We start from the raw sequence: 23,573 nt of genomic DNA, 5'->3' as shown, positions 1-23,573 counted from the left end.
TTGGCTAGGCGGACGACCGTGGAGAACTTGGCTTTGATACCGTTTGGTAGGGATTATTGGATGGGTTTCTCAAAAAGGGAAATGATAACCCAACCAGTGGAGGGAGTTATAGAAACCCTGATTAATTTCATAGCCCTAAATCCTAAAGGCCTAACTCCAGCTAATCCAATCACAGTGGGTAACACCTCGAATAATAACCTTGGCTAGGCGGACGACCGTGGAGAACTTTGCTTTGATACCGTTTGGTGGGGATTATTGGATGGGTTTCTCAAAAAGGGAAATGATTATGAAGAGTACAGGTTCAACAAGAGCCAAACACATTTTGGTTATTAAGAATTTTTATGAAACCGAGGTGAGACATAAGCACAAGAGTTGCAGAATAACGAGCGCCGGCCAGTGCCTTGCCCTAGGGTACCTTGACAACCGTCCAGTCTAATGATGAGGCGGGAGGTACTCGGGAGTTAACCCCTTTCCAAAAACCTAACCCAGCCAGAGCCTTCGGAGGGTCGGACTCGGTCAAAGCAGTATGTGTCTCACCATGTAATTTTAATTTAAATATACTGTTATGCGTACGTGTTATTATGTATGCAAACATCAAGCCTTTTCAAGAAATGTAAGCGGGAAACTCTCTTGTGTTTTTGATTACAGAAGTGTTCTCTCAAAATGGCGCAGCGTCGGGAATACGATGATTTCCAGCTTATGACGAGAGGAATCAGGCAGTATATCAAGGCAAAACATCATTTAGAACGGACAAACACTAAAGCTCCAGTACCAAGTAGGCTCCGGAACATGGAGGCCACATTAATTAGAGAAATTTATCCGTCTCATCCCTCCGAAATGTCTACAAATCTGAAAATTGCGAACGCTAAAAATTGGACCCATGCGACTGTACAAACATTAGAGGAGCACTATACGGACTGCATGACGGGGGCGGTAGAAAAATTAAGGAATCTTCCGGGAGACAGATGGGAAGCAGCTGTCGCGGTGACAACAAGGTGGGTTAATAAAGACCTTAGCAGAGTTAAACAGGACTGGTTAACGATGACAATAGGGGGATTACGAGAATTGATTTTTCCACCGGTGGAACTTCCACGAAAACGTAGTGCGGACAGGCCGCCGGATACACTGGACCCCAGAATTGGACAGGCAAAAATTCAGTGCCCTGAACAACTTTGGTTTGATGAAAATACAGGAATTTGGCAAACGGTAATAGATGACATAATACCACAACGCAAACGTTCGCTGACCCCCCCGAATATACATTTCCAAATAACGGAACCGCAATTACCCTTGTTTGAGAGACATGAACACGACGGCGATAAGTTAAACAATTGGATTCTGACACCGAGGCGGTCGATATTGATTATGGGGGATTCGAATGTGGCAAATTTGCCAGAAGTTGAGGATAGTTTAGTCCAAATAGACTGCTACCCGGGTGCCAAACTGGATAATGCCACGAACATTTTGAAGAACAATACACCAATATCGGAAGAAGTCCTTAAAGTTATTCTCTCCTTTGGAATTAATAATCGACACCACTCAAACATGATTAATATAAAAAAAGAGATAAAGAGGCTACTTAAAGCAGCAGCGCGGGTTTTCCCTCAGGCGGAGGTGTACATTCCGATGGTGAACGTGTCTAACGAACTTCCTAAGAAAGAACGAGCGAACGTCCAAATGATGAACTTCCATATCCGAGCTTCACTGAGGGGAATAGACAAACTTGAAAAAGAAAAATTTCAAACAATTCAAGATAAAATCCACTGGACCTTCGAAACGGGGACCCACATGTGGAGGTGGTGGAAGTCTTTTTTAGACACACCCCAAACAGACCTAAGAAAAGAACAGAATTTAGGTTTTAGGCAGGTGTAGGGCCAGCTAAGAGAGAGAGAGAGAGAGAGAGAGAGACAGGGAGAGAGAGGGAGTGCGAGAGAGCAAGAGTGAGAGGGAGCGCGAGAGAGAAAGAGAGAGAAAAAAGAGAGAGAGAGAAAAAAAAGTTATTACCAGAAAAAAAGAAAAAGGAAGGAGAGAACGAGAGAAACAAAACGAGAAAAAATCAAAAAATAAATGGAGATCAAATTAGGGTAATGTACAGTGGATAAGAAGAGAAAGAGAGAAAAAAAGACAAAGGGAAAGGCCAAGAGAGAAAGGGAAAGAGAGAGAAGGGGAAAGAGAACGAAGGAAAGAAAGAGATAAGGCAAAAGTCAGAAAGAAAGAGAAAGTTGGAAAAGTACCAGTGCTACATTACACCGCAAAGCCCCTGGTATTCAAAACTGCATAAGAAATACACCAGAACAGACTGCATGTACTTACCAATCTGGATCAGGATGGTTTGTCCTAACCACCGAGACGAAAAATCCCCGGAGGTCATTCTTATCAGTACCATTTAAAATTACGGTGTCAAACTCTTATAATTTTTCTTCAAATAAACCCTCGGGTTTTAATCTCTAATATCACCTTTAGTTATTAAATCCAAATTCTCAGAATCCAATCCATCTATATCAACGATTTAAAGCCTTATTTTAAAACGGAATATGCAGTGTGTTCTGGGTAATTTCCACGAACTCCCCTCAAACTCCTCCCTAACCTGAGAACCCCAATTATGCAAATTTCTCCATATCAAACGGTTTGCCAATTAAGAAACGATTTGACCCTAATGTGATTTTCTTTCAACCATTTTGTTATTTCCAAATCAAAGTTCCTAAGAGAAACAAATTTTCCATGTTAATGTTTTATAATGACCAATAAATCAAATTCAATCATAATGTGATTTTCTTTCCATCAGAAATCCCTAACAATTCGAAGTTCTTTTAAGAGAACTATGAATTCCATATTGTATAAAAATTACCTTATAATCACATACTTTCTTAAGGCCATTAAGACTTTCCAGTTTTATGGTTATTTGTCCATAAGTGTTACTTTTTATATTCATTTGGAGTCCATATATTGAACCCTACCGCCATCCAGTGGTCAACCTGAGAAATCGTTCAAATTAAACCAATCTCTCCTGCATACAGAAGGAGTCAGAAAACGAGTTAGTTAGAAGAAAATTCCAAAGTTTATTAATTAAATCCTTGAGTTCAAATTTATTTTACTGAGGAAGGAAGAGAGAGAGAGAGAAAAGAAAAATAGAAGAAAAGGGGGGATTAAGAAATAGTGAGAAACAGTGATGCCGGGGAGAAAGAAAAGAGAGAGAGTGTGTGTGTGTGTGTGCGTGTGGGGGGAAGAAAGAGTGGGAGGAAATGAATCTTTGAGAAGGAGAGGTTAGAGTCTCGGAGAGGGGTCTGTACGGACCGAGCCCTCCGTAGCCGGACCGGGCTGGCGACTCCAACCTCCCACTGACTCCCTCCTATTCTGAGGGAAGAATGGGAAGAAGAGTGAAAGTAGTTGAACATGAACATTTTTCTATTGTGTATAAAAGATATCAGGGAATGATATATTTGTGAGGCTACCCTTTAGTTGATATTATAAAGAGTCAATTATGTGAACAAGATCCCGTTCACATTTCTTGAAAAAGCTTGATGTTTGCATACATAATAACACGTACGCATAACAGTATATTTAAATTACATGGTGAGACACATACTGCTTTGACCGAGTCCGACCCTCCGAAGGCTCTGGCTGGGTTAGGTTTTTGGAAAGGGGTTAACTCCCGAGTACCTCCCGCCTCATCATTAGACTGGACGGTTGTCAAGATACCCTAGGGCAAGGCACTGGCCGGCGCTCGTTATTCTGCAACTCTTGTGCTTATGTCTCACCTCGGTTTCATACAAATTCTTAATAACAAAAATGTGTTTGGCTCTTGTTGAACCTGTACTCTTCATAATCATTTCCCTTTTTGAGAAACCCATCCAATAATCCCTACCAAACGGTATCAAAGCCAAGTTCTCCACGGTCGTCCGCCTAGCCAAGGTTATTATTCGAGGTGTCACACACTGTGATTGGATTAGCTGGAGTTAGGCCGTTAGGATTAGGGCTATGAAATTAATCAGGGTTTCTATAACTCCCTCCACTGGTTAGGGTTAGGGTTAGGGTTAGGGTTAGGGTTTAGGGTTAGGGTTTAGGGTTAGGGTTAGGGTTAGGGTTTAGGGTTTAGGGTTAGGGCAGGGATAGGGTTAGGGTTAGGTTAGGGTTTAGGATTAGGGTTAGGGTTTAGTGTTTAGGGTTAGGGTTGGGTTAGGGTTGGGTTAGGGTTTAGGGTTAGGGTTGGGTTAGGGTTAGGGTTGGGTTAGGGTTTAGGGTTAGGGTTGGGTTAGGGTTGGGTTAGGGTTTAGGGTTAGGGTTTAGGGTTAGGGTTAGGGTTAGGGTTCAGGGTTGGGTTAGGGTTGGGTTAGGGTTGGGTTAGGTTAGGGTTAGGGTTTAGGGTTAGGGTTAGGGTTAGGGTTAGGGTTTAGGGTTAGGGTTTAGGGTTTAGGGTTAGGGTTGGGTTAGGGTAAGGGTTGCCAAAAAGTTTCCAAAAAAGTTGCCGAAAGTTGCTAAAAAAGGCCGAAAGTTGCTAAAAATTGCCAAAAGTTGCTAAAAAAGTTGCTGACCCTAACCCTAACCCAACCCTAACCCTAACCCAACCCAACCCTAAACCCTAACCCACTAAATCTAACCCTAACCCTTGCATTTTTTAGCAACTTTTAGCAACTTTCGGCAACTTTGTTGGCAACTTTTAGCAACTTTCGGCAACTTTTTTAGCAAATTTCGGCATTTTTTTTAGCAACTTTCGGCATTTTTTTAGCAACTTTCGGCAACTTTCGGCAACTTTTAGCAACTTTTGGCAACTTTTAGTATTTTTTAAGCAACTTTCGGCAACTTTTAGCAACTTTCGGCAACTTTTTTAGCAACTTTTTGCAACTTTCGGCATTTTTTTTGCAACTTTCAGCATTTTTTAGCAATTTTTTTGGCATTTTTCAGCAACTTTTTTAGCAACTTTTAGCAACTTTCGGCCACTTTCAGCATTTTTTAAGCAACTTTCGGCATTTTTCGGCACTTTTAGCAACTTTCGGCAACTTTTATCAACTTTCTGCATTTTTTAGCAACTTTCGGCAACTTTTGGCAACTTTTTTGGCAACTTTTATCAACTTTCGGCATTTTTTATCAACTTTCGGCATTTTTTTAGCAACTTTTGGCAACTTTCGGCATTTTTTCAAATAAAAACGAGAAGAAGTGAACAAAGAGAAGAAGTTTAGTGTTTATTGCGGTTTTATGAGGAGGCACAGGCGGTCATCTGTCGGCCTTCTGGCGGGACCTCCGGCGATACTCGGGCAGATGATGGACAATCCAGCCAGCCGGCGCCAACATGGTCACGGCAAACGCCGACATGACAAAAATACTTTGCTGTCAGACACAGTAAAAACACACACACAGTTGTTTATTTCAACTTTCTCCATTTTCCTCTCCACACCCACTTCAACCAGCTCCTCCAGCGTTATCCCAAGGCCTAGGGCCCCATGGGTGCAGGCCCCGCGCTCGCTAACAAGCCCCACCGGGCCTGGCTCCAGAGGGGGGCCCCGGTGACCCACGTCATTAGGGGTCTTTGAGCCGTGCTTTGTCTGGCCCCTCACCTAAGACCTGTTTGCCATGGGTGAACATTTGGCAACAATCGGCAACATTCGGCAACAATCGGCAATTAAGAAAGCTTAATAGTCATCAAGTTCCATGCAGGCCCGCGACACATCATCTGTCATTATCATGCCATACCAAAAAGTTTCCTTACCCCAGCTCCGATGCGCTCCTTGGGGGGTTTGCTGTAGACCGAGGCCGCGCTCGCCTTCAGCAAAAACTGTTTGGGACCGCCGAGAAAACCTGATGCCACCTTCAGCGCCATCCTGATGAGAGTGCTGCTCAACCTCAGATGATGTCGTCTTCACTTGCTGCTCATACACCGTGGGGGATACAGTCGAGATGGGGGGGGGGGGGGGGGGGTCAGTGGTGGTCTGGGGAATTGAAAGAGTCAACAGAACAGCTAATTGCATTTTGTTCCCAGAATAGAAGACCTGACGTGATGGGAACATGTTTGAAGAAACACATGCTGCTATCAACAGCACGCACGCACGCACGTTCAATAGTTTTGGATTTTTCACTTTAATTTTCCTAATATTCTAAATACACAAATACTGTAAGGTGTTTTTGAGAGTTGAGGTAGATAAGCGAGCCATGGGCGGCTATTGTTGGCTAGCCAAAAGGAGAGAAGAATTTCCACAAGCACTTATTTTGTAGACAAAAAAAACATCCGTTCAGCTGTAGCACGTTACTTGTGAGAGATCTCAGCGGTCCGAGTACCATGACCGACCCCGCCACAAAAAACGTCTCAAAAAGGTCCAAGTATATGCATATATATATATATATATATATATATATACATACATATACACACACTTTTTTATTTCATCCATCCATTTTCTCGTTCATATAAATTTAAATTCTATTTTTCATATCTGTTTTTATTTTGACTTATTTTGGGATTTTTGGACCTCCATAGTAGTGACCTAGTAGCATAGCAAATTTGATGAGGCGCCACCATGTGGCGTGCTAGCGTACTACCATGAATGACCGTACAATACAGTACGAAGAATATTTGTCCAGTGCAAGATTACAAAACAAAACTGTTAGTAAATGTTGTGAAATGAAGTACAGTAATTTCCAATTACCAAAGGCAACTTGGACTTTCCTTCTTTCTTTTGCTCAAAAAGTAACAGCGAAATAAAATCATCTTAAATGAAATTAACAAAATGGACAATCATTTTTTGAAATGGCATTTTTTTTGAAAGTACTTGTTTTAGTTTGTGAATGATTTGTTTGTTACATTTTTATGTACAATACCTTTAAAAAGACATTTTGCTGTCGACTGAAGATGACATAACGTGCGTTGAGGGTTCGGGTAACGACCAACGAAGGTTCAGTTTGCTGAGGTCACATGACCGAAGCCGTCAAACAGGTGAGCTGTGATTGGTCTTGTTCTTAGCACATGTGACGTGTCAACAAGGTATTCATTGAACATGAAAAATAAATGTGGTCATTGCCCTTCGGGACCCCGTCAAAGTTGGACTTGGCGCTTCCTTCTCCGCTGAGGTCAAAGGTCAAAGCTGCTGTCACTTCCTGTTTACTGGCCGTCGATCGCGTTTGAAGGCCAAAACGAAGCAAAATCCCAAGTGTGTTTTATTTGTCATTGGAAAGGAAAGCGAGAAAACATTTTGGACGCGAGCGAGCGCAGCGTCCGGCCCGTGACGGGGAGAAGGTCAGAGGTCGTGACGGGGGAAAGGTCAGAGGTCATCAGGCGCAGTGGAAGCGGCCGTCCACTTGTCGTCGTTTGCGACTTTGTTGAAGCTCGAAGAACTGACGGATGTCATCAGAGGTCACGACCTATGACATGGGAAAGGTCACCTCAATGTCAAATTGGCACTTAAAAGTGGATAGAGATGGCGCCAAAGCATTACTTTTGTTTAAACACAATTTCTCAACTCACTTCTACGTAGTCATTTGGCACAGAGATGGCGCCAAAGCACTACTTCTGCCTAACTCAAACTCACGTCATAGTTGTGTGGCACCAAAGCACTACTTTTGTCAAAATGAAACTCCTCAACTCACTTCAGCGTAGGCCCTTGGTACCATGATGGCGCCAAAGCACTATTCCTGTCCAGCTGAAAGTCATCAACTGGCCTGAATGTAGTTCCTGACGCCAAGATGTCACTAAAGCACTACTTTTGTCTAAGTGCAAATCAAAGAAGCCGCTGACCTTTCCTTCAGCGGCAAATGTCTGCAGGAAGTCCTTGAGCTCACTCTTCATGTCGTTGTATCCTGACAGGAAGTAGAAGCGAGTAAGCGATCGATTTGCGATGAGGTTTTGGGCTTGTCGGCTTTTTACCGTGGATGATTTCCAGCTGCTGGACGCGGTTGAGGTTGTCCAGCGCCGACATGAGCGGGTCGGGAGCCGGCGCGTCGCCTTCCTGCCGCTTGCCTTTATTCTCGTACGCCAGGACCGTGTCCGACTCGTCCGGCAGGAAGGAAAGACCCGCCTCCGCCAGCCGCCCCTGAACGCAAAGCCAGACGTGAGGACGCCCGCCGGCCCGCCGGCCAACAGGAAGTGGCGGCGCTCGCACCTGACAGGCGTCGCAGCGGCACAGCTTGAAGCGCCAACCAGAAGGCCAGAAGACCGCCCCGGACCGGAGCCGCTTGACGCCGGAGGCCTCCAGCGCCTTCAGTCTGCAAGCGGGACCCTCTTTGCCCTCCAGACGACCTCGTTTCCGGCCGGGCTCGGCGGCCTCGTCCGTCTGATCCCCTAACGAGGACGTCGCCTCTTCGGCCGGAACGCCGGTCGCGACCGCCTCCGACTCCGCCGCTCCGCCTGGAACTGGATCGGAGGCGGGTCGGCGAGGGGCCTTCTTCGAAGGAAATTCCCGCCGCCGTCCTCACCTGCCAGGTGTGCGGCGTAGCTCCACAGGAAGACGTTTGCGTTCATGCACGACTCGCAGATCATCTCCTGCAGCTCCACGCAGTCGGGAACGTCGCAGCCCAGGTGCTGAAAAAACGCAACAATTTGTTTCATTTCAGCTTTTACAAAAAGATCCTATGAGACATCCAACCTACGGCCCGGGGGCCATTTGCGGCCCGCCTGACCATTTTTAGTGGCCCGCAACGCCATTTGAAAAAGATGATTAATATAGCTTTTCTATTTATGCAAAGATACAAATAAATTGACAGCTAAAGAAGTAACAACATTTCAGCTGCAAATAAAGATAATTCAGTTTCAGAAACAAAAACAGCGGCTCTACTTTTTGCTTCATGCCAATTTGTGGCGGTCCTGAAGTACGTTCAGCTGACCAGACTGCTCTTCCATCTCCTGAAGGTGCAGATGGAGTTCAGACGCTGCTCAGTGGAAGTGCTGCTGGATCGAGTCGAGTGGGAGACCAATATTTTTTGCTGATGTCGATTTATTAGTCAAGGAGGCCGATAAGCAATATTTGGAGCCGATGTTCATGTTTTCTATTCTTTATTGTAATGTCTTAAAGAATGTTTACTGAACAACTTTTCAGGCTTTTCAAAATGTAGAAGCTTTTTTTAATTTTTTTTTTATCTTGGACGACAGACAAAATGTTCAGGGAACTCTCAAGGTTATCGGTACGTCTTCAAAAGTTAAATGGCAGCTTAGACAAGTAAATATCATAGCTCTGTATAATTTTCTACAGTAAATGTTTATTTTTCCAAAATAAAATTAAAAAATGAAATCTTAAAACTTTCAATTTTTTTGTTTTAATGTGGAACAAAAACAAAAGGTTCAGAAAGTTCCCAGGGTCAGCAGCATCTCGTATAAAGTCAACTGAAATTTGAAATGAATGCTTCCCTAAAATTTTAATGGTTTGAAATTCAAAATCTGACGGCCAATACCGATATTCGTCAAAATGCCCAACATTGGCGCCGATAATCAGCCATTATTGTAAACATGGAATTGCTCCGGTTTGGTTTAAAAAAATTTTTTTTAATCAAACTGCCATTTTCTACCTTTTTTTTTTATATATGGCTAAATAAGAGCGGCCTTAAGGTCAACGAGATCTCACCCGGCCGTGCAGCCAGTCCTCACACAACACGCACTGGATCATTTCGTCCTCCACCTGACGACAGAATCAATGAGAAGATCAGCGCCGGGTTTTTTCTGGCGCGCACAGCCAATCACGGACCGGCACGAGGGTCACCTGGTCTTCGGGGTCGGGGTACGGCCGGCCGCAAGTGCAGTACTCGCCGAAGAAGTTGTGACTGTATTTATTCAGGCCGTTGACGTTTTCTTTGTCCTGGTTCACAAAAACGCGCGTCAGGACAAGAAAGACAAAAGAAAAAAAGAAAAAAAAAGAACGTCCCGTAACTCACGTGAAAGAGTTTACACGGCGCGTCGGTAAACTTGCCGTTTCCGCAGTCGCAGCGAAAGTTCCTGAAGAGAACAAGGGCTTGATTAAGCGTCCGTCACGGGCGACGGGCGCAGAGGTGAAAGGTCATCACCTCTTGGTGTAGAGCTCAAACAGGTTGTGACCTTCGTGGCACTTGTAGGAACACGCCAAACACACGCCGGCTGCTTGGCCTCCTTTGGGGGTGCACGTGTTGCAGGCGTACAAGGCCTGACGCTTCACGTAGCCCTGCACGCACGCACGCACGCACGCACGCACGCACGCAGGCGTCAACGAGCACGCAACACTTTCCCATTTGACTTTTGTTGATTTCAATTCACGAGAGAGCCATCGGCTTTCTTCTTGATTGCGCCATTGAGACGTCGGCGGCGCTCACCTGAGGGTACGAGCAGTGGTCCGAGTCGCTTCCGGCCAACACGGCGGAAGCTTCCTCTTCCAGCTCCTCGTCCTCCTCCAGGACGTCCACCAACGACACGGTCTGCTCCTCGGACATCTTCGCCTGTCACCACTTTTTGGCGTGTGGACAATTTGAAAAGAAAAAGAAAATGATGTGAAGAACCCCCACAGCAGCATCGCAGCCAGAACCACAAGGCAAAACGGCTTCTCCGCACACGCGAGCGACTCCTGAACAGATGACGTCACAACCTGTCAAACTTTTTGTTTTGTAATCACATGGATGTTTGCACTGTGCACTACTTGAATTGGCAAATACCAACATTTTTACGCATCTTAATGCTTGTGTTAAAAGGTGGTTAGATGCGTTGTTTGTTTTTCCAACCGTCCCTAAAAGCATCAGCCTCGTTTGACCCGCCTCACTCTCCGGCTAATTAAACTGACATTGGTTTTAAATTGTTCTAATTGTATAATGCCCATTCACACTTTCCTTTAGTATTTATTTTTCATTATATGAAATTGCTCTTTTAAAATAGTTGATTCTTTTTTTTTTATCACCGGAGGAACACTAGCAAAGGATAATTTCATTGCTCACTGCTACCGTAGTGTTTTTAATTTGATGACAAATAAACGTATTTCAATCTGAATCTAATGCTAAATTGTACTGCCAATAAAGAGGATCGGGAAAAAAAAGCACCCCAGTCGTATTTACGATGGCATGCAAGACGCACCACTGTACGCAATGCTAGTTAGTTAGCGTCCTGGTGAACGACCAAGCTGCCTGTGCCAAAATGGCCACGAGAGACCATTACTGGTCAAGATAAAAACTGGCTTACCGAAGGAAGTCTACTGGTAGAAATCAGAGACTGCTCGCGGTACAAAACAATCGCTTGCTACACGTCCACCGAGATTCGCACACGACGGGACTTTGCGGTCCAAAGCGCTAGGCTACCGACATAGACATCACTTTTAAATAGAGCCCGCATTGACTGCGTTTGCCATATTGGATGTGGCAACGCTGCTTCATAAAAGCGTACGGTCAAACACATTGAATATGTGTATATATATATATATATATATATATGTAGTGTAAACGTCGATGGTAATACTATTACTGTGGTGCTAAATACTAGATATAAATTCGGTATTACTATCAAACATTTTGTCTGATACTCGCTCAGTGCGAGATCTATTTATATCTATGATACGCTGGGTTTCCGGCGAGTCACGACAACATCCGGTTTACTTCCGCAATTTAATTTCGCGGTATACAAAGGTTAGAGGTCATAGTTAATTTCCCCCAAAAAACGAACACTAAACTTTTAATTTTAAACGATTTAGAACTCTGAAGAGAGACGCGAGATATTTTGTTGTTGTATATTTTATATTTTATGTGCGTTAAGCATACTGCGCGTGGTGACGTCAGAGACTAGTGTAGTAAAGATGGCTGCTGCCATACTTACAGCGGAGCTAAAATTCAGAGATGGACGAGCTGACAAAGTCCAAAAAATAAACGTTCCGGTCGAGAACACACTCTCGTCTTTGATCGCAGGGATTCAGAAAGTTAGTCAGGACGTCTCGCGGCTTCTCAGCGAGCTCGTGGAGAAGGAAAGAGTCGCCGGAGACGGCGCAGTTGGTGGTGAGCGCCCAAGACGCAAATTGACAAATGTTCTCAGTTTGCATTCCGAACATCCGGGCATTTCTCTTATTTCCAAACGCTTTCATTACACAGTGTAAACAAGCAGCGCGTTGACTATTGTTTTTGGTCGTGACTAGCATACAAAGCAAGTAGATTGTTATAGTAGTCTGAAACGACATTTCATCACATTTTGAAATCAAAATAATCCCACACTAATGAAATTACAACGATCCATGAAAGTCTAATGCTTTTCAATGAGTGGAGAGCGTCATTTTGAGTAAGTTGTGACGTAAGCTCGGAATGAAACACTGTAATGATAAAGTTAACCAATTATTCCTCTGCAGCAGATGACGAAGAAGAAGAAGAAGAAGACGACAGCGATGATGAGGCAGAAAAAACGCACGAGTCGAACCTTCAACCGCCTGCGAAAAGATCCAAAACGTGAAAGTCCAGCCAAGAAAAACTCGCTTCTGTTCCACTGACGCTCATTTGTACCACAATCCGCATGTCAAAAGTTTTGCTTGTTTATTTGTTCCTGTCTCATTGACTTAATAAATGTCAAACTTGAAACGGCAATCTTTTTCCTTTATGTCATTCAGTGGCTTGAGCTCAATATCCTGTTTCACCTTCAGGGGGCGCTTGGCTTAATGAACTTGTATCACGAATTTGAGTTGTGACGTTCGCACGTCTCAACTTCTCAAGTGTTTTGTTGACGCGGTTGTGTTCATGCTTCTGCTTGCTGCGCGTGTGCGCGCTCACGTTTGTCCTCGCGCGCCAAAGCGTGACGGACACAGATGAGGTGTGTGTGTGTGTGTGTGTGTGTGTGTGTGTGTGTGTGTGTGTGTGTGTGTGTGTGTGTGTGTGTGTGTGTGTGTGTGTGTGTGTGTGTGTGTGTGAGATTGTAAAGGGGGGGTTGGGGTGCCGCTGGAGTCTTGTTGGGTGGGGGTGATGCTATCATTTGTGCCAGATGGTTAAACAATGATGGCCCTGATTGTGGGGTGAAAGGTCAAACTGGGGCTTTCAATGAAGCTAATTGAAGTCACAAAGACATGATGATGCTCAAATGTAATTGCTATTCCTCAATTTAAGTGGATCAAACTCAAAATATTGAAAATTCAATACTAAAAAAAAAAGCAAGAATGTGCTGATTTCATTGTATTACTCGTTCAGGCTAATCTTAGCATCCCGCCAAAACGAGCCACTGCAATCGATTCATTATCGCAATAGTTGTTAATTCATTGGATCACCGATGAGTTATTGATTAATGGATGAAAGTAGACATTTTGTTCTTGCTGGACTTTGGAAGACTTTCGAAGGTTTCGTTTCAACGGAAGCTGAAGGCTTCATAATGGAACTCCTGATTTGGACCCTAACGACCCGTGACATGAGGACGTCGGTGAGGTTCTGATGCATTTGTACCTCTGCGCCATTTCACGCTCCGACACCAACCGACCGCCGGCGTTGAAACGACTCCGCCTCCAAATAGGCGGCGTCCTGCCAGCGTGACATCACTGCGGCGATCCCGTCGCCTCATCAAAGCTGAAGGTGGTCCGTTATTCGGCGCCGCCGATGCACTCGGGCAGTTTTTGGCGACTGATGGGGCGCGCTGCCTTGTTTCGATGATAACACCGTAATAACGGGTTGGGGGTGGGGCCCACTGCGGGGTCCGTCACTGGTGATTTTGGGGGGGGGGGGGGGGGGGGGGGGGCCTTATCAGCGTGTTGCAGAGGGTCACATGACTGCCTGACTTTGATTGCACAAAGACGACGTCTTTATCAGCGAAAGCCACGCACCACTTTTCTTCATCGGACCGCAGCAGCACCGCAACCAAAAACCCTTTCAATGGTCCTCTCCAAAGGGGCCAAAACAAGAACCAGGACCGGAGCGGGACATACGGGCAGCGTCCCGTGACGAGGAGTGGTCAGATCGGAAGCCGTCCGGCCGACGGTGACCTTCAGGTGAGACTGGAAGTGCTTCCACAAAGTGCCCAGGATGTAAGATTGCGTGTGTGGTTGCCACGGCGACGGAGGGGAATCGCCACTTGGAGAGCGCCGCAGTCCCGTGCAGGTGAGACCGACGCAGCCTTCACATTTGGATCGTCCTCCCAAGGGACGCTGCGCCTGTACATGCTCATGATGGGGTACACCCCCCCGCGCCCCCCGCCCCTCCCCGAGGACTCAGCTGTGCGTCCGTCACGCTCGCTCACACGCTTTCATGCACTTTTTTTTTTTTACAGTCTTTCATTCGATTGCCTTTATGTTCTTACAATCTATTTAACTCATTGACTGGCAGCCATTTTCACTGAAGCAACCCACTTCGCTCCTGGCTGTTTTACAGAATTTTGACAGATTTTTTTTCATGAGCTCTAAAAAAGGACTAAAATGAAAAACGACGGCATACGTCGTGCGATTGTTTCCGAAGACGCCGGCCGAATGGCGCGGTCAAGAAAAAGTTGCTTTTCTTGGAATCGAGGGAAGCCACTTTAATAACCCGAAAACATAACGGCTGAGACATCCGGTACTTTGTTTCCGTTCTTGCCGGACATTCTGTTCACATCGTTTTTGCGAAATCTGACTCGGAAGATGTCGACTGTCCTCACACGCATGAACGTTGTTGCTCGTAAATAATGAACATGTTTCACATTGTTGACAAACCCACCCTTAATGCACCTCGAACCCCAGATAGAACTTCTTGTCTCTTTTTGTTCTCCTCCGTTTTGGTACACGCTCACACTTTCATTTGCTGTCCGACCTCCCACGTCCGTTTCCACGCTCGCAATCGTACTTTCTCTTCTATTCTCGAACCTGCGTTGTTTTCAGGACGGTTGCCTGGCGCGGCAGCGATGCTGTCCGCCGCGGCGCAGATCCTGGCGTTCGCGCTGGCCCTGCTGGGGACGGTGGGCGCCACGGTGGCCGCGCTGCTGCCCAACTGGCAGGTGAGCATCAGGGCGTGGTCCAGCATGGTGGCGCCAATGTGGCACACGCGGGGGCTGTGGATGGACTGCGTGTGGTACGGGGCCGGCGTCTTCAGCTGCACCACCGACAGCTCGCCGCTGGCGCCGCCCCCTTACCTGCAGGCCACGCGGGCCGCCATGGTCCTGGCGTGCCTGCTGGCGGTCTTGGGTTTGTGCCTGGCCTCTTTAGGGCTGCGGTGCACCCGCTGGGGGGGCGGCCACCGAGCCAAGGGGCGCACGGCCGTGGCGGCGGGGGGCTTCTTCGTCCTGGCCGGCGCCCTGTGCCTGGGCCCGGCGAGCTGGTACACCTCGCAGGTGGTGGCCGCCTCCACGAGTGCCCAACGCCCCGACAGGAGCAAATACCAGCCCGGGGGGGCGCTCGGCGTCACCTTCGTCTCTGCCGGCTTCCTCTTGGCGGGAGGCGTCATCTTTTGTTTATCCTGCCCGGGGTGGACCTCGTCCGACTACCCGACCCCCACGGACCTCGACGGGTTCGCCTTGACCCGGGTGGAGCGCTGCTGCCCGCGGACACAAAGCCACGACCGGGAAAAAGCTGCGGTTAGCGTCGACTCCCCTGCGGCGGAGAAGATGCACGCGTCCCCCTCCAAGCGGGTCCCTAAAGACGTGAAGGACAGTTACAGCCGGCAGGAATATGTCTGACCCTCGCAGAGAAGGGGAGAAGATCCTGGTTCAAGTCCCGACGAAGCGGTCCTGATCCAGGCAGCTCGCATGCCGGAGTCCTCTCCATCTTTTCCTGGCGGCCCTGAAGGACATCAGCAAGGCGGCGCAGCGTGGAGGACAATGATCACGCTCTTAGCTTCCCATTATCTTCACAACACGCCTCAGTGCACACGTGCGCACGCACGCACACGCACGCGCGCGCGCGCGCACGCACGCACGTACAGCTGTATGAAGTCACGGAATGTAATCGAGGACCTGCAGTGAACATCAATCACTTCGCCTTTCGACCAACAAAAGGATCTTTTGAATCATTTTGCATTTGAAAATGTCAAATGGTTCCTCAGCAAAACGACTTGACACAAATGTAAACGAGAGATGGACGAGTAGCGATAACGTGTATCGGTATAAGGCTGACCGGGTCTTTTTTCACAGTATCAGATCTTCTAAAAAAGAGGTCGATACCAGCCACTAATAATCGTAGTTGGCGCTATACTGCAAACATCAGCGAATAATCGTGTGCATCAGAAAGAAAGAAAGAATTTGTTCATTGAAATTTGATGGATCAAAAAGTATCTGCGGTATTGGTGCTTGGTATCAGTGCAAACGTAAGTGTGAATACTCAAACTGGTATTGGTCTGAAAAAAAGTCACGCAAGCCATTTGTGAGCAGCTTTACGACATAACCGCTCATTTTGCAAACGATGCAGCCTCTTTGGACCTTTGTGTAACAACTTCGGAACCGTTTACCAACACGACCGTTATGCGGATGTCATATTTCCTTAAGATGCACAATTTACTTTTTTGGAATGAATTCCTTTCATCTTGACCTAACAGATTATTTATTTGTATTTTATGATGTGAGATGAGATTTAAACAGCGCAACTGACCTCGTCACTTCACGTCCATGTTGCTGAATGAAATCAAATCCTGGCTGGACGTCATCTGTCTTCTCGATCCTTCGCGTGCTGACCACACAAGACGACGACATCAAATAAATCTGTGATATTTCATATTAGTGTCTTATCAGCAACATAAACAAGTTTGCCGCAAGCTGTCCGAACATATCTATGACTTGTCAGACTCAAACCGCAGTTCTAGATTCTGTAAAAATCTGCATATCGTTGACGTCCACCAAAAATACATTGGAAACATTCTAAAAAAAAAAAAAAAACTCCAGTATTTCCACATAATATGAGGGTTGCCCTGAAAAACAAAACAATACAAATATATATTTTTTAAATGTGAAATACTGAGAAAATACGTGTCTGTGCGGGGTTCCACTGTTTATACTAATTATCCTGCTCATAAAAATATATAATTAAATACTTACATGTATAAACACTTGTATTTTAATATGAATCTTTTCATCATTTTATTTCCTCAAGCAAAATAACATGCTGCTGCGGACCATAGCGCCCTCTATTGACCAGCCGCCACAAAGACAGCTTCGAGATAGCAATTTTGCGACAAACTTTAACCTCCAAATACGAATAGAATGTCCGGATAACTATCAGGATTTGTGAAATCGTTTCTGAGTCCATCGTTTAAAATTCAGCTTTCACGCGCACGCGCGCATACATACAATTTGGTTTCAATGTACGTGTGTCAAAATTGAATGAAAACGTAGCCGGTGTGTCTTTTTCGGTTCAAATTTAGAGTGGAATAATCACCGATTTACCGTGTGAATGTTAAAATATGTCTTTTAAGTCATAAAATCGCAATTGAGTAATTTGTAACAACATTTTGGCGCTGCTTTTCAAGCTTGCCTCAGAATGAGACAAGAGACGTCACGTGAGGCGGAGTGTGCCATCTGATTGGTCTATCGGTTGCGTCACACTTAAAAGTACAGCGCGAGCTGCCCTCCGATTGGTCCGCAGTGTTCCCGGCGCCAAGATTTCAACAAAAAGCCCGCAACCGCCCGACCGACAAATCAGTCAGTCGCCATCCCGCTCGCTTCGCTTTGTGACTTTAGCCTTTTTTGAGTCGAAGTACTTGGAAGTCGTCCACTTTAGTGCGTGTGAAAATGCAGTCTGCTCGCTCGCCCCTGTCCGCCTACAACAACGAGAACAAGCTGAGCGCTGACGTCAGTAAGATGTCGCTGGACAAAGAAAACACGGTGAGCGATCGTCAAGCCGGCGAGCAACTTGCAAAATGGTCCGAATTTGTATTGCTGAATTCTTCTGTTGGTCTCGCAGCCTCCAAGCCTGAACTCGGCGCGCGTCTTGGCGTCCAAAACCGCGCGCAAAATCTTCGCCGAGACGCCGGTAAGTGTTAGCCACAGGTTAGCCACCTTAGCTAGTCATTGTTCACCGGCAAATTGACAAAAGTTGCAAACGTTCGTTGTCGTCTTGTAACTTGGTCAAGATGGCAAAGGCCGCTTTGTTGACTCGTTTGGGCGCCAAACCGCTTGTGTGAGTGAGTGTGCATCTTTAGCTGCTTCGAGCGAGATGCAAATGTTTCGCACCAAATTAAATTCTGATTTGCGAGTTGTGTTGACGACCTCATAAATCCAATCGGCCCCGCCCTCACACACACTAGAAACGAACTGTATCGTACAAAAACATATCATACAAAATATATTTTTGCTAGTTAGTGTTAGGGGTGTGGCCTAGTCCGTGACGTCACAAACGGGAGTCGGGTTGCTTATCCTGCATGTGACGTGAGCGTGTGGCCTCGCGGATGCTCACAATTTTAATTTGTGGGTCTTGGTTGGGTCACGCGTATTTAAAATTATGTTCACAACACCCAAAAAATCATGAGTGACAGCTTGTAAAAAAAAAAAAGAAGAAAAAAGTACTGCAAAGAAACCACAGCGTGACAGATTTGCGCTTGTTTCAGCTCAAAGGCGTGAAGAAGAATGTTGGCGAGGAGGCGGAGCCTCTGCTGAAAGACAACCCCCGTCGCTTTGTCGTCTTCCCCATCCAATACCACGACATCTGGCGCATGTACAAGAAGGCCGAGGCGTCTTTCTGGACCGCCGAGGAGGTCCGCACACAACCGAGGTCTCGCGTGTCACCGCGTTTGTATCGTGTCCTCACGTGAGCGTGTGCGTAGGTGGATCTGTCCAAGGACACGCAGCACTGGGAAGTTCTGAAGGAAGACGAGAAGTTTTTCATCTCTCACGTCTTGGCCTTCTTTGCGGCCAGCGACGGCATCGTCAACGAGAACCTGGTACGATGAATGCTGTTTTGCTCGCGCGCGAATCGCTTCCGACGTTGGCTTCCCGAGGTCACGTATGTTGCGGTGCGTCCGCCAGGTGGAGCGCTTCACGCAGGAAGTTCAGGTGACGGAGGCGCGCTGCTTCTACGGCTTCCAGATCGCCATGGAGAACATCCACTCGGAGATGTACAGCCTCCTCATCGACACCTACATCAAAGACCCCAAGGAGAGGTCAGATGATGATGATGATGATGATGATGATGATGATGATGATGATGATGATGATGATGATGCATTGGCTGGCACGCGTTTGACGCCATGTTGGAACCCGTTAGGGAATACTTGTTCAACGCCATCGAGACCATGCCGTGCATCAAGAAGAAGGCCGACTGGGCGCTCAACTGGATCGGCAACAAGAACGCCACCTTCGGTAATGAGCGGCCGGTCGACATCTCGTCTGGCGACCGCCGATTGATTGATTGATTGATGGCGGCTGTTTCGTTTCCAGGTGAGCGCGTGGTTGCCTTCGCCGCCGTGGAGGGCATCTTCTTCTCCGGCTCCTTCGCCGCCATCTTCTGGCTGAAGAAACGCGGCCTGATGCCCGGACTCACCTTCTCCAACGAGCTCATCAGCAGAGACGAGGTCAGGGCCCCGCCGGCGTCCATCGCGCGTCTTCCATTTTGTGCCTCGGACGCGCGTTTGACGCGTCGGTGTGCTTTCAGGGTCTCCACTGCGACTTTGCGTGTCTGATGTTCAAGCACCTCGTCAACAAGCCGTCCGAGGACACCGTCACGTCCATCGTCAAAAACGCCGTGGCGATCGAGCAGGTGAGCGCCGGCCGCCGTTCGTCCGTCCGTCCGTCTCCTTCCTTCTTGACGTTCGTCTTGGCGTTTCAGGAGTTCCTGACGCAGGCGCTGCCCGTCAAGCTGATCGGGATGAACTGCGAGCTGATGAAGCGCTACATCGAGTTTGTGGCCGACCGACTCATGATGGAGCTGGGATTCGCCAAGGTCAGCTGACCGGCGGGGGAGAGGGGGGAGGAGCTTGCCGGCGGCCGTCATGATGAGTGGCGCAGGGGTCCGGACCTCAGCCGAAGATGGGGGCTGAGCGCCGCCGCCAACGTCACGTCGCAGGGCATGTGGCCCGCCGGCGGACGGATGGGCGGCGGCGCGACACAGACGCCAGACTGAACGGTCGCCGGGCTCGGCTCAAGCAAGCGTTTCCCGCACGCGGTTTGTCTCACATCTTCTTTTGTCGTTCTGTTTTTGTAGCTGTACTGTGTGGAGAACCCGTTTGACTTCATGGAGAACATCTCCCTGGAGGGCAAGACCAACTTCTTTGAGAAACGCGTCGGCGAGTACCAGAGGATGGGCGTCATGGCCGCCACCACCGACAACACCTTCACGCTCGACGCCGACTTTTGAACGCGACCGCTCCCTCCTCGTCATTGCCACGGAAACCCCACGCAATCAATGACTGGTCTCGTTGCATGCTGGGATTGTTTTATTGTAAATAGTTTCTTATTTTTATGTATATGAGAGTTGCTAATGTATTTATATTTCTGTCATTTTACATAATTAAAAGTTGTACAAGTGGTCATTTGTTCATTAAAAAAAGTTTGACTTGAGCTCAGCGCAGTTAGCAAGACTATAATCCAGACAGGAAGTCGCAGTCGCAGTTTTCCCACCTTGCCGTGATGACATCACATCAGCTTGGCGTCCTTCAGCGTCACATCGCCAATCACTTCCAGCCGCGTGACGCTTGGCAGGTCTCGGACGCGGTATTTGTAATCCATCTGATGGACGCCGTTGACGGCCACGCGGAACGAGTCCGCTTCGCACCGGATGATCATCTGAACGACAAGATGGCGCACGTCAACAACATGGCGCCATCCGGCTCGTTTGGTCATCTGATGGGGCTCTTTGTGGCTTTGGAATTTGTTTTATTCTAAATTGGAAGATTAAATTGCTCTCATAATGTCTATTTTTGAAGGTTCAAATTATGCATCACAAGTGTCAAAAAGTAAAATATAAAACAAAAAACTACTGCATTCAAAAAGTTTTAAATAAACAAGCTAAATACTATGGGGGACCAAAATTAACAATAAGTACATTAATCAATAAATGAAGAAAAGAGAAAATTTTAAATGGATATAAAAATGTATCTAGTCTAAAAATATAAACAAAATAATAAATAAATACAAAATAAATGAAATTCTAAAAATAAATGTATAAATAGAATTAAATATCAATCAATTAAAAACGCTCTGCTCTCACATTTATTTCGTAGACGCTCTGTCAGGACGAAATGTTATTCAAATGAAGGGGCGGTCTTAAGTGTGTCTTGGGTTGGACTCCGCCATTGCAAATTTCCTTTCAAGTTGTGGTGACAGTGGACAAGATCGTCGTCCATTGCTGGAGCTCTCCATGCAAGCCAGTGGCGGCGGCGAGACGTCCTTGTTTGCCGACCCGCTCACTCGACCAATGAAAGGCCGTTTGCAACAGCGGAGTCTAATGCTTAAGACCGCCCCCCTCATTTGAATAACAGAGCGTCTGCAGCAATAAATGTGAGAGCAGAGCGTTTTTATTCATTGATTGATATTTAATTCTATTTATGTATTTATTTTTGTGATTATTTCCACATTTATTTTTAGTTTTTGAATCTTTATTTTATACTATATTTTGTTTTAATTTCCATTTATATTTATTCTTTGGTATTAAATTTTTGGATTATGTTTTTATTTCAGTTTTTATTTTCAATTGTATTCATTTATTTATTTTTAGTTTTGGTCCTCCGTAGAATACATCAGCGTTCATATTTAGTTATTCTTTCGCCTACCACTAGAGGGAACCTGTGTACCAAAGTGTAATACACAGGCTCTCTCTCTCGTGGTGACAAAAGTGCCATCTCAAAGTTCGTGTGACATTAAGACCAAGTGATCAATACATATTCATTTGATATTATGGTGTTTTTATGACCTCAAAGTAGAGTCCGGGTCCAAAAGGGAAGACATCCACTCGGCGCTCCTCGACGCCCCAGGAACCGGACAGGAAGGAGTTCAGCACAATCATTTGATGTTTGAAACGAGGGTTGAGGTGCAGCGCGATGTCGTCGCTGTTGCCCACGCGCAGGTTGACGGTAAACCTGGAAAGGAAACGTACAAACGTGTTGCCGCGGTTACGGGCTTCTTTGCGGGGGGGGGGGGGGGGGGGTGAGCGAGTACCTCTCCGCCGGCTGATTGGTTCGTCCTTGGACGACGACGCTGCTGCCGGCACGGAGCCCGCCCGCCAGCTCACCTCGGAACCCGCCACGCTGCGAAAGAAAGAAAATATTTTTGAAATGAGTTTAAAATCGATTGCAAATCAAGTTTCTCTCTTTCTCACCGGGTCAGCTGACATGACGAGCATGCGCGAGCTTGCCACGTCATCGGACGAACGTGACCGCCCGCCGTCACACGATGACGGCGTCGCCTGCAAAACGAGACACGTGGCACGTCATCGCGGCGTTGGCAACTTCCGTCAGAAACTCGGATGCTTACAGCTTGCGGCAGGACGGCCGCCACGTCAACTCGGACCTTTCCCGAGACGGCCAGGGTGTTGGCCAGATCCAGCGGCATGCGATGTTTGTAGTCCAACACGTGAGCGCCGTTGACCGCCACCTGCAAGCCGCGGCGGGCGACATGTTTCGCTTAGCATCAATTCAACTTGGGCAGAGCGTCAGCAGGCCGTCGTCACCTTGAAGCGGTCGTTGAGAGCGAGCAGCAGCAACTCAAAGGGGGCGCCGCTGGCGAAGGGCATGCGCTGAAGGATCTCCTCGCAACCCCAGTGACCCCCCTGGAGCGTGTTGCACACCAGTTGACCTTTCTTCATGCGCGGGTTCAAATGGAAGAGCACATCGGCTCGCGGCTGCACGCTGCTGCCGCATGTCAGGTCCACCTGGAACCTGCCAAGATGATTTGTGTTTCATTTTATTTAGCACCCTCCAAAGAGGGGGGAGGAGGTGGGGGCAAAACTTTTAATAAAAATTTCATTTGCTTTTTCTTCAGCGCACAAGTCAACGGCAATTCAAATAAACGAAAAAAAAACATTTTGGGGAAAACAAATCGTAAATGTTATTTTACAGCCACCTCTTGCAGTCCTATCTGCAGGGGTCAGGAAGAGGAAGGTGAGGTGAGGAAGAGGAGGAAGAGGAGAAAGGGGAGCAGGTGAGGAAGAGGCTGTCTGTCAGCGGCGCCAACCTGTCGGCATCAGAAGGCACCGTTCCCTGGATGAGGATCATCTCGCCGGGAAGAAGTCCACCCTGGATGGTCCATGAGAACGGAAGCGCCTGCGCACAAAGTCGAGATGACGTCAGAACAGCTCAAGGCGGTAAGGCGTGCTATTACGCTTTTTTTAAACAATCATTTGACAGACGAGAAGTATCGATTGATAATGTAACCTTTCAAAGATAATATAAACGGCAACTCTTTTTTTTGTGTAGCCGTTAGAGGGTTGAAACATTTGTGTCGTTGGGTCTGTTGTGCATGACGGAGCGTCCGAGTGAGAAAAGTGCCAAAAAGTGGCCTGAAATAAGCAAAAATGTGGAGTCAGTTGAAACTCAAAGGGTAAACACGAAACAAAGAAAAACTCACCGGCTTGACAAACGATTGTCTACTTTGGCTAATCGACATTTTCCTTCTTCAAAGTCGACACAGGAGTACTTCGTATTTCCGGGTACGTCACTGCACTGTCACGTGAGGTTTGCTACTTACCAGAGGCGTTTGCTCTAGATCCGCCTATCACGTGACTCGTGTTCTCGATCAACGATAGCAACCAACTGTCGTTCAATTTTTTTAAAACATGTAACTGTTTAATTAATATTTAACT

The 23,573-nt window shown here is 46.9% G+C and overlaps 6 protein-coding genes across 8 annotated transcripts; 3 read left to right on the top strand and 3 right to left on the bottom strand.

Moving 5' to 3' along the window:
• Positions 1–5,183: 5,183 nt before the first annotated feature.
• Positions 5,184–6,526, bottom strand: LOC147159070 (cytochrome c oxidase subunit 8A, mitochondrial-like). The gene is made up of 2 exons (XM_086061071.1): positions 5,705–6,526; positions 5,184–5,325 (listed from the first exon to the last, which is right to left on the bottom strand). Exons 1-2 carry the CDS (start codon positions 5,813–5,815, stop codon positions 5,212–5,214), a joined length of 225 nt encoding a protein of 74 aa, XP_085917197.1. The 5' UTR covers positions 5,816–6,526; the 3' UTR covers positions 5,184–5,211.
• A 602-nt stretch (positions 6,527–7,128) lies between these two features.
• Positions 7,129–11,323, bottom strand: ubr7 (ubiquitin protein ligase E3 component n-recognin 7). The gene is made up of 11 exons (XM_086061070.1): positions 11,114–11,323; positions 10,261–10,392; positions 9,979–10,112; positions 9,850–9,910; positions 9,678–9,773; positions 9,543–9,596; positions 8,401–8,506; positions 8,088–8,338; positions 7,853–8,018; positions 7,724–7,785; positions 7,129–7,350 (listed from the first exon to the last, which is right to left on the bottom strand). Exons 2-11 carry the CDS (start codon positions 10,375–10,377, stop codon positions 7,261–7,263), a joined length of 1,137 nt encoding a protein of 378 aa, XP_085917196.1. The 5' UTR covers positions 10,378–10,392; positions 11,114–11,323; the 3' UTR covers positions 7,129–7,260.
• Positions 11,324–11,573: 250 nt separating this feature from the next.
• Positions 11,574–12,492, top strand: LOC147159068 (uncharacterized). Of its 3 annotated transcripts, none has more exons than XM_086061443.1 (2): positions 11,574–11,913; positions 12,264–12,492. In XM_086061443.1, the coding sequence occupies exons 1-2, from the start codon at positions 11,721–11,723 to the stop codon at positions 12,359–12,361; spliced, it is 291 nt and encodes a 96-aa protein (XP_085917569.1). In that variant the 5' UTR covers positions 11,574–11,720; the 3' UTR covers positions 12,362–12,492. The 3 variants fall into 3 exon arrangements, 1 of the variants encoding a protein (XP_085917569.1); XR_015090903.1 differs by having other exon boundaries at positions 11,765–11,916; XR_015090902.1 differs by having other exon boundaries at positions 11,765–11,916; positions 12,261–12,492.
• A 1,173-nt stretch (positions 12,493–13,665) lies between these two features.
• On the top strand, positions 13,666–17,257 carry LOC147159067 (claudin-20-like). The gene is made up of 2 exons (XM_086060904.1): positions 13,666–13,983; positions 14,736–17,257. The coding sequence occupies exon 2, from the start codon at positions 14,759–14,761 to the stop codon at positions 15,527–15,529; it is 771 nt and encodes a 256-aa protein (XP_085917030.1). The 5' UTR covers positions 13,666–13,983; positions 14,736–14,758; the 3' UTR covers positions 15,530–17,257.
• Positions 17,258–17,428: 171 nt separating this feature from the next.
• On the top strand, positions 17,429–20,335 carry LOC147159066 (ribonucleoside-diphosphate reductase subunit M2-like). Its single transcript, XM_086060903.1, has 10 exons — positions 17,429–17,665; positions 17,745–17,813; positions 18,388–18,534; positions 18,604–18,720; positions 18,806–18,939; positions 19,044–19,138; positions 19,217–19,350; positions 19,431–19,535; positions 19,605–19,718; positions 19,980–20,335. Exons 1-10 carry the CDS (start codon positions 17,573–17,575, stop codon positions 20,130–20,132), a joined length of 1,161 nt encoding a protein of 386 aa, XP_085917029.1. The 5' UTR covers positions 17,429–17,572; the 3' UTR covers positions 20,133–20,335.
• Positions 20,191–23,451, bottom strand: LOC147159065 (galectin-8-like). Its single transcript, XM_086060905.1, has 8 exons — positions 23,339–23,451; positions 22,946–23,034; positions 22,443–22,650; positions 22,247–22,366; positions 22,092–22,178; positions 21,932–22,020; positions 21,687–21,852; positions 20,191–20,560 (listed from the first exon to the last, which is right to left on the bottom strand). Exons 1-8 carry the CDS (start codon positions 23,375–23,377, stop codon positions 20,411–20,413), a joined length of 948 nt encoding a protein of 315 aa, XP_085917031.1. The 5' UTR covers positions 23,378–23,451; the 3' UTR covers positions 20,191–20,410.
• Between the last annotated feature and the right edge of the window lie 122 nt (positions 23,452–23,573).

This window comes from Leptonotus elevatus, chromosome 18 (genome assembly GCF_054856555.1).
Source record: "Leptonotus elevatus isolate MCC_2025b chromosome 18, RoL_Lele_1.0, whole genome shotgun sequence".
Taxonomy (NCBI): Eukaryota; Metazoa; Chordata; class Actinopteri; order Syngnathiformes; family Syngnathidae; genus Leptonotus; species Leptonotus elevatus.
Note: the sequence above shows the minus strand (reverse complement) of the source record. Positions and strands in the feature narration are given on the sequence as shown.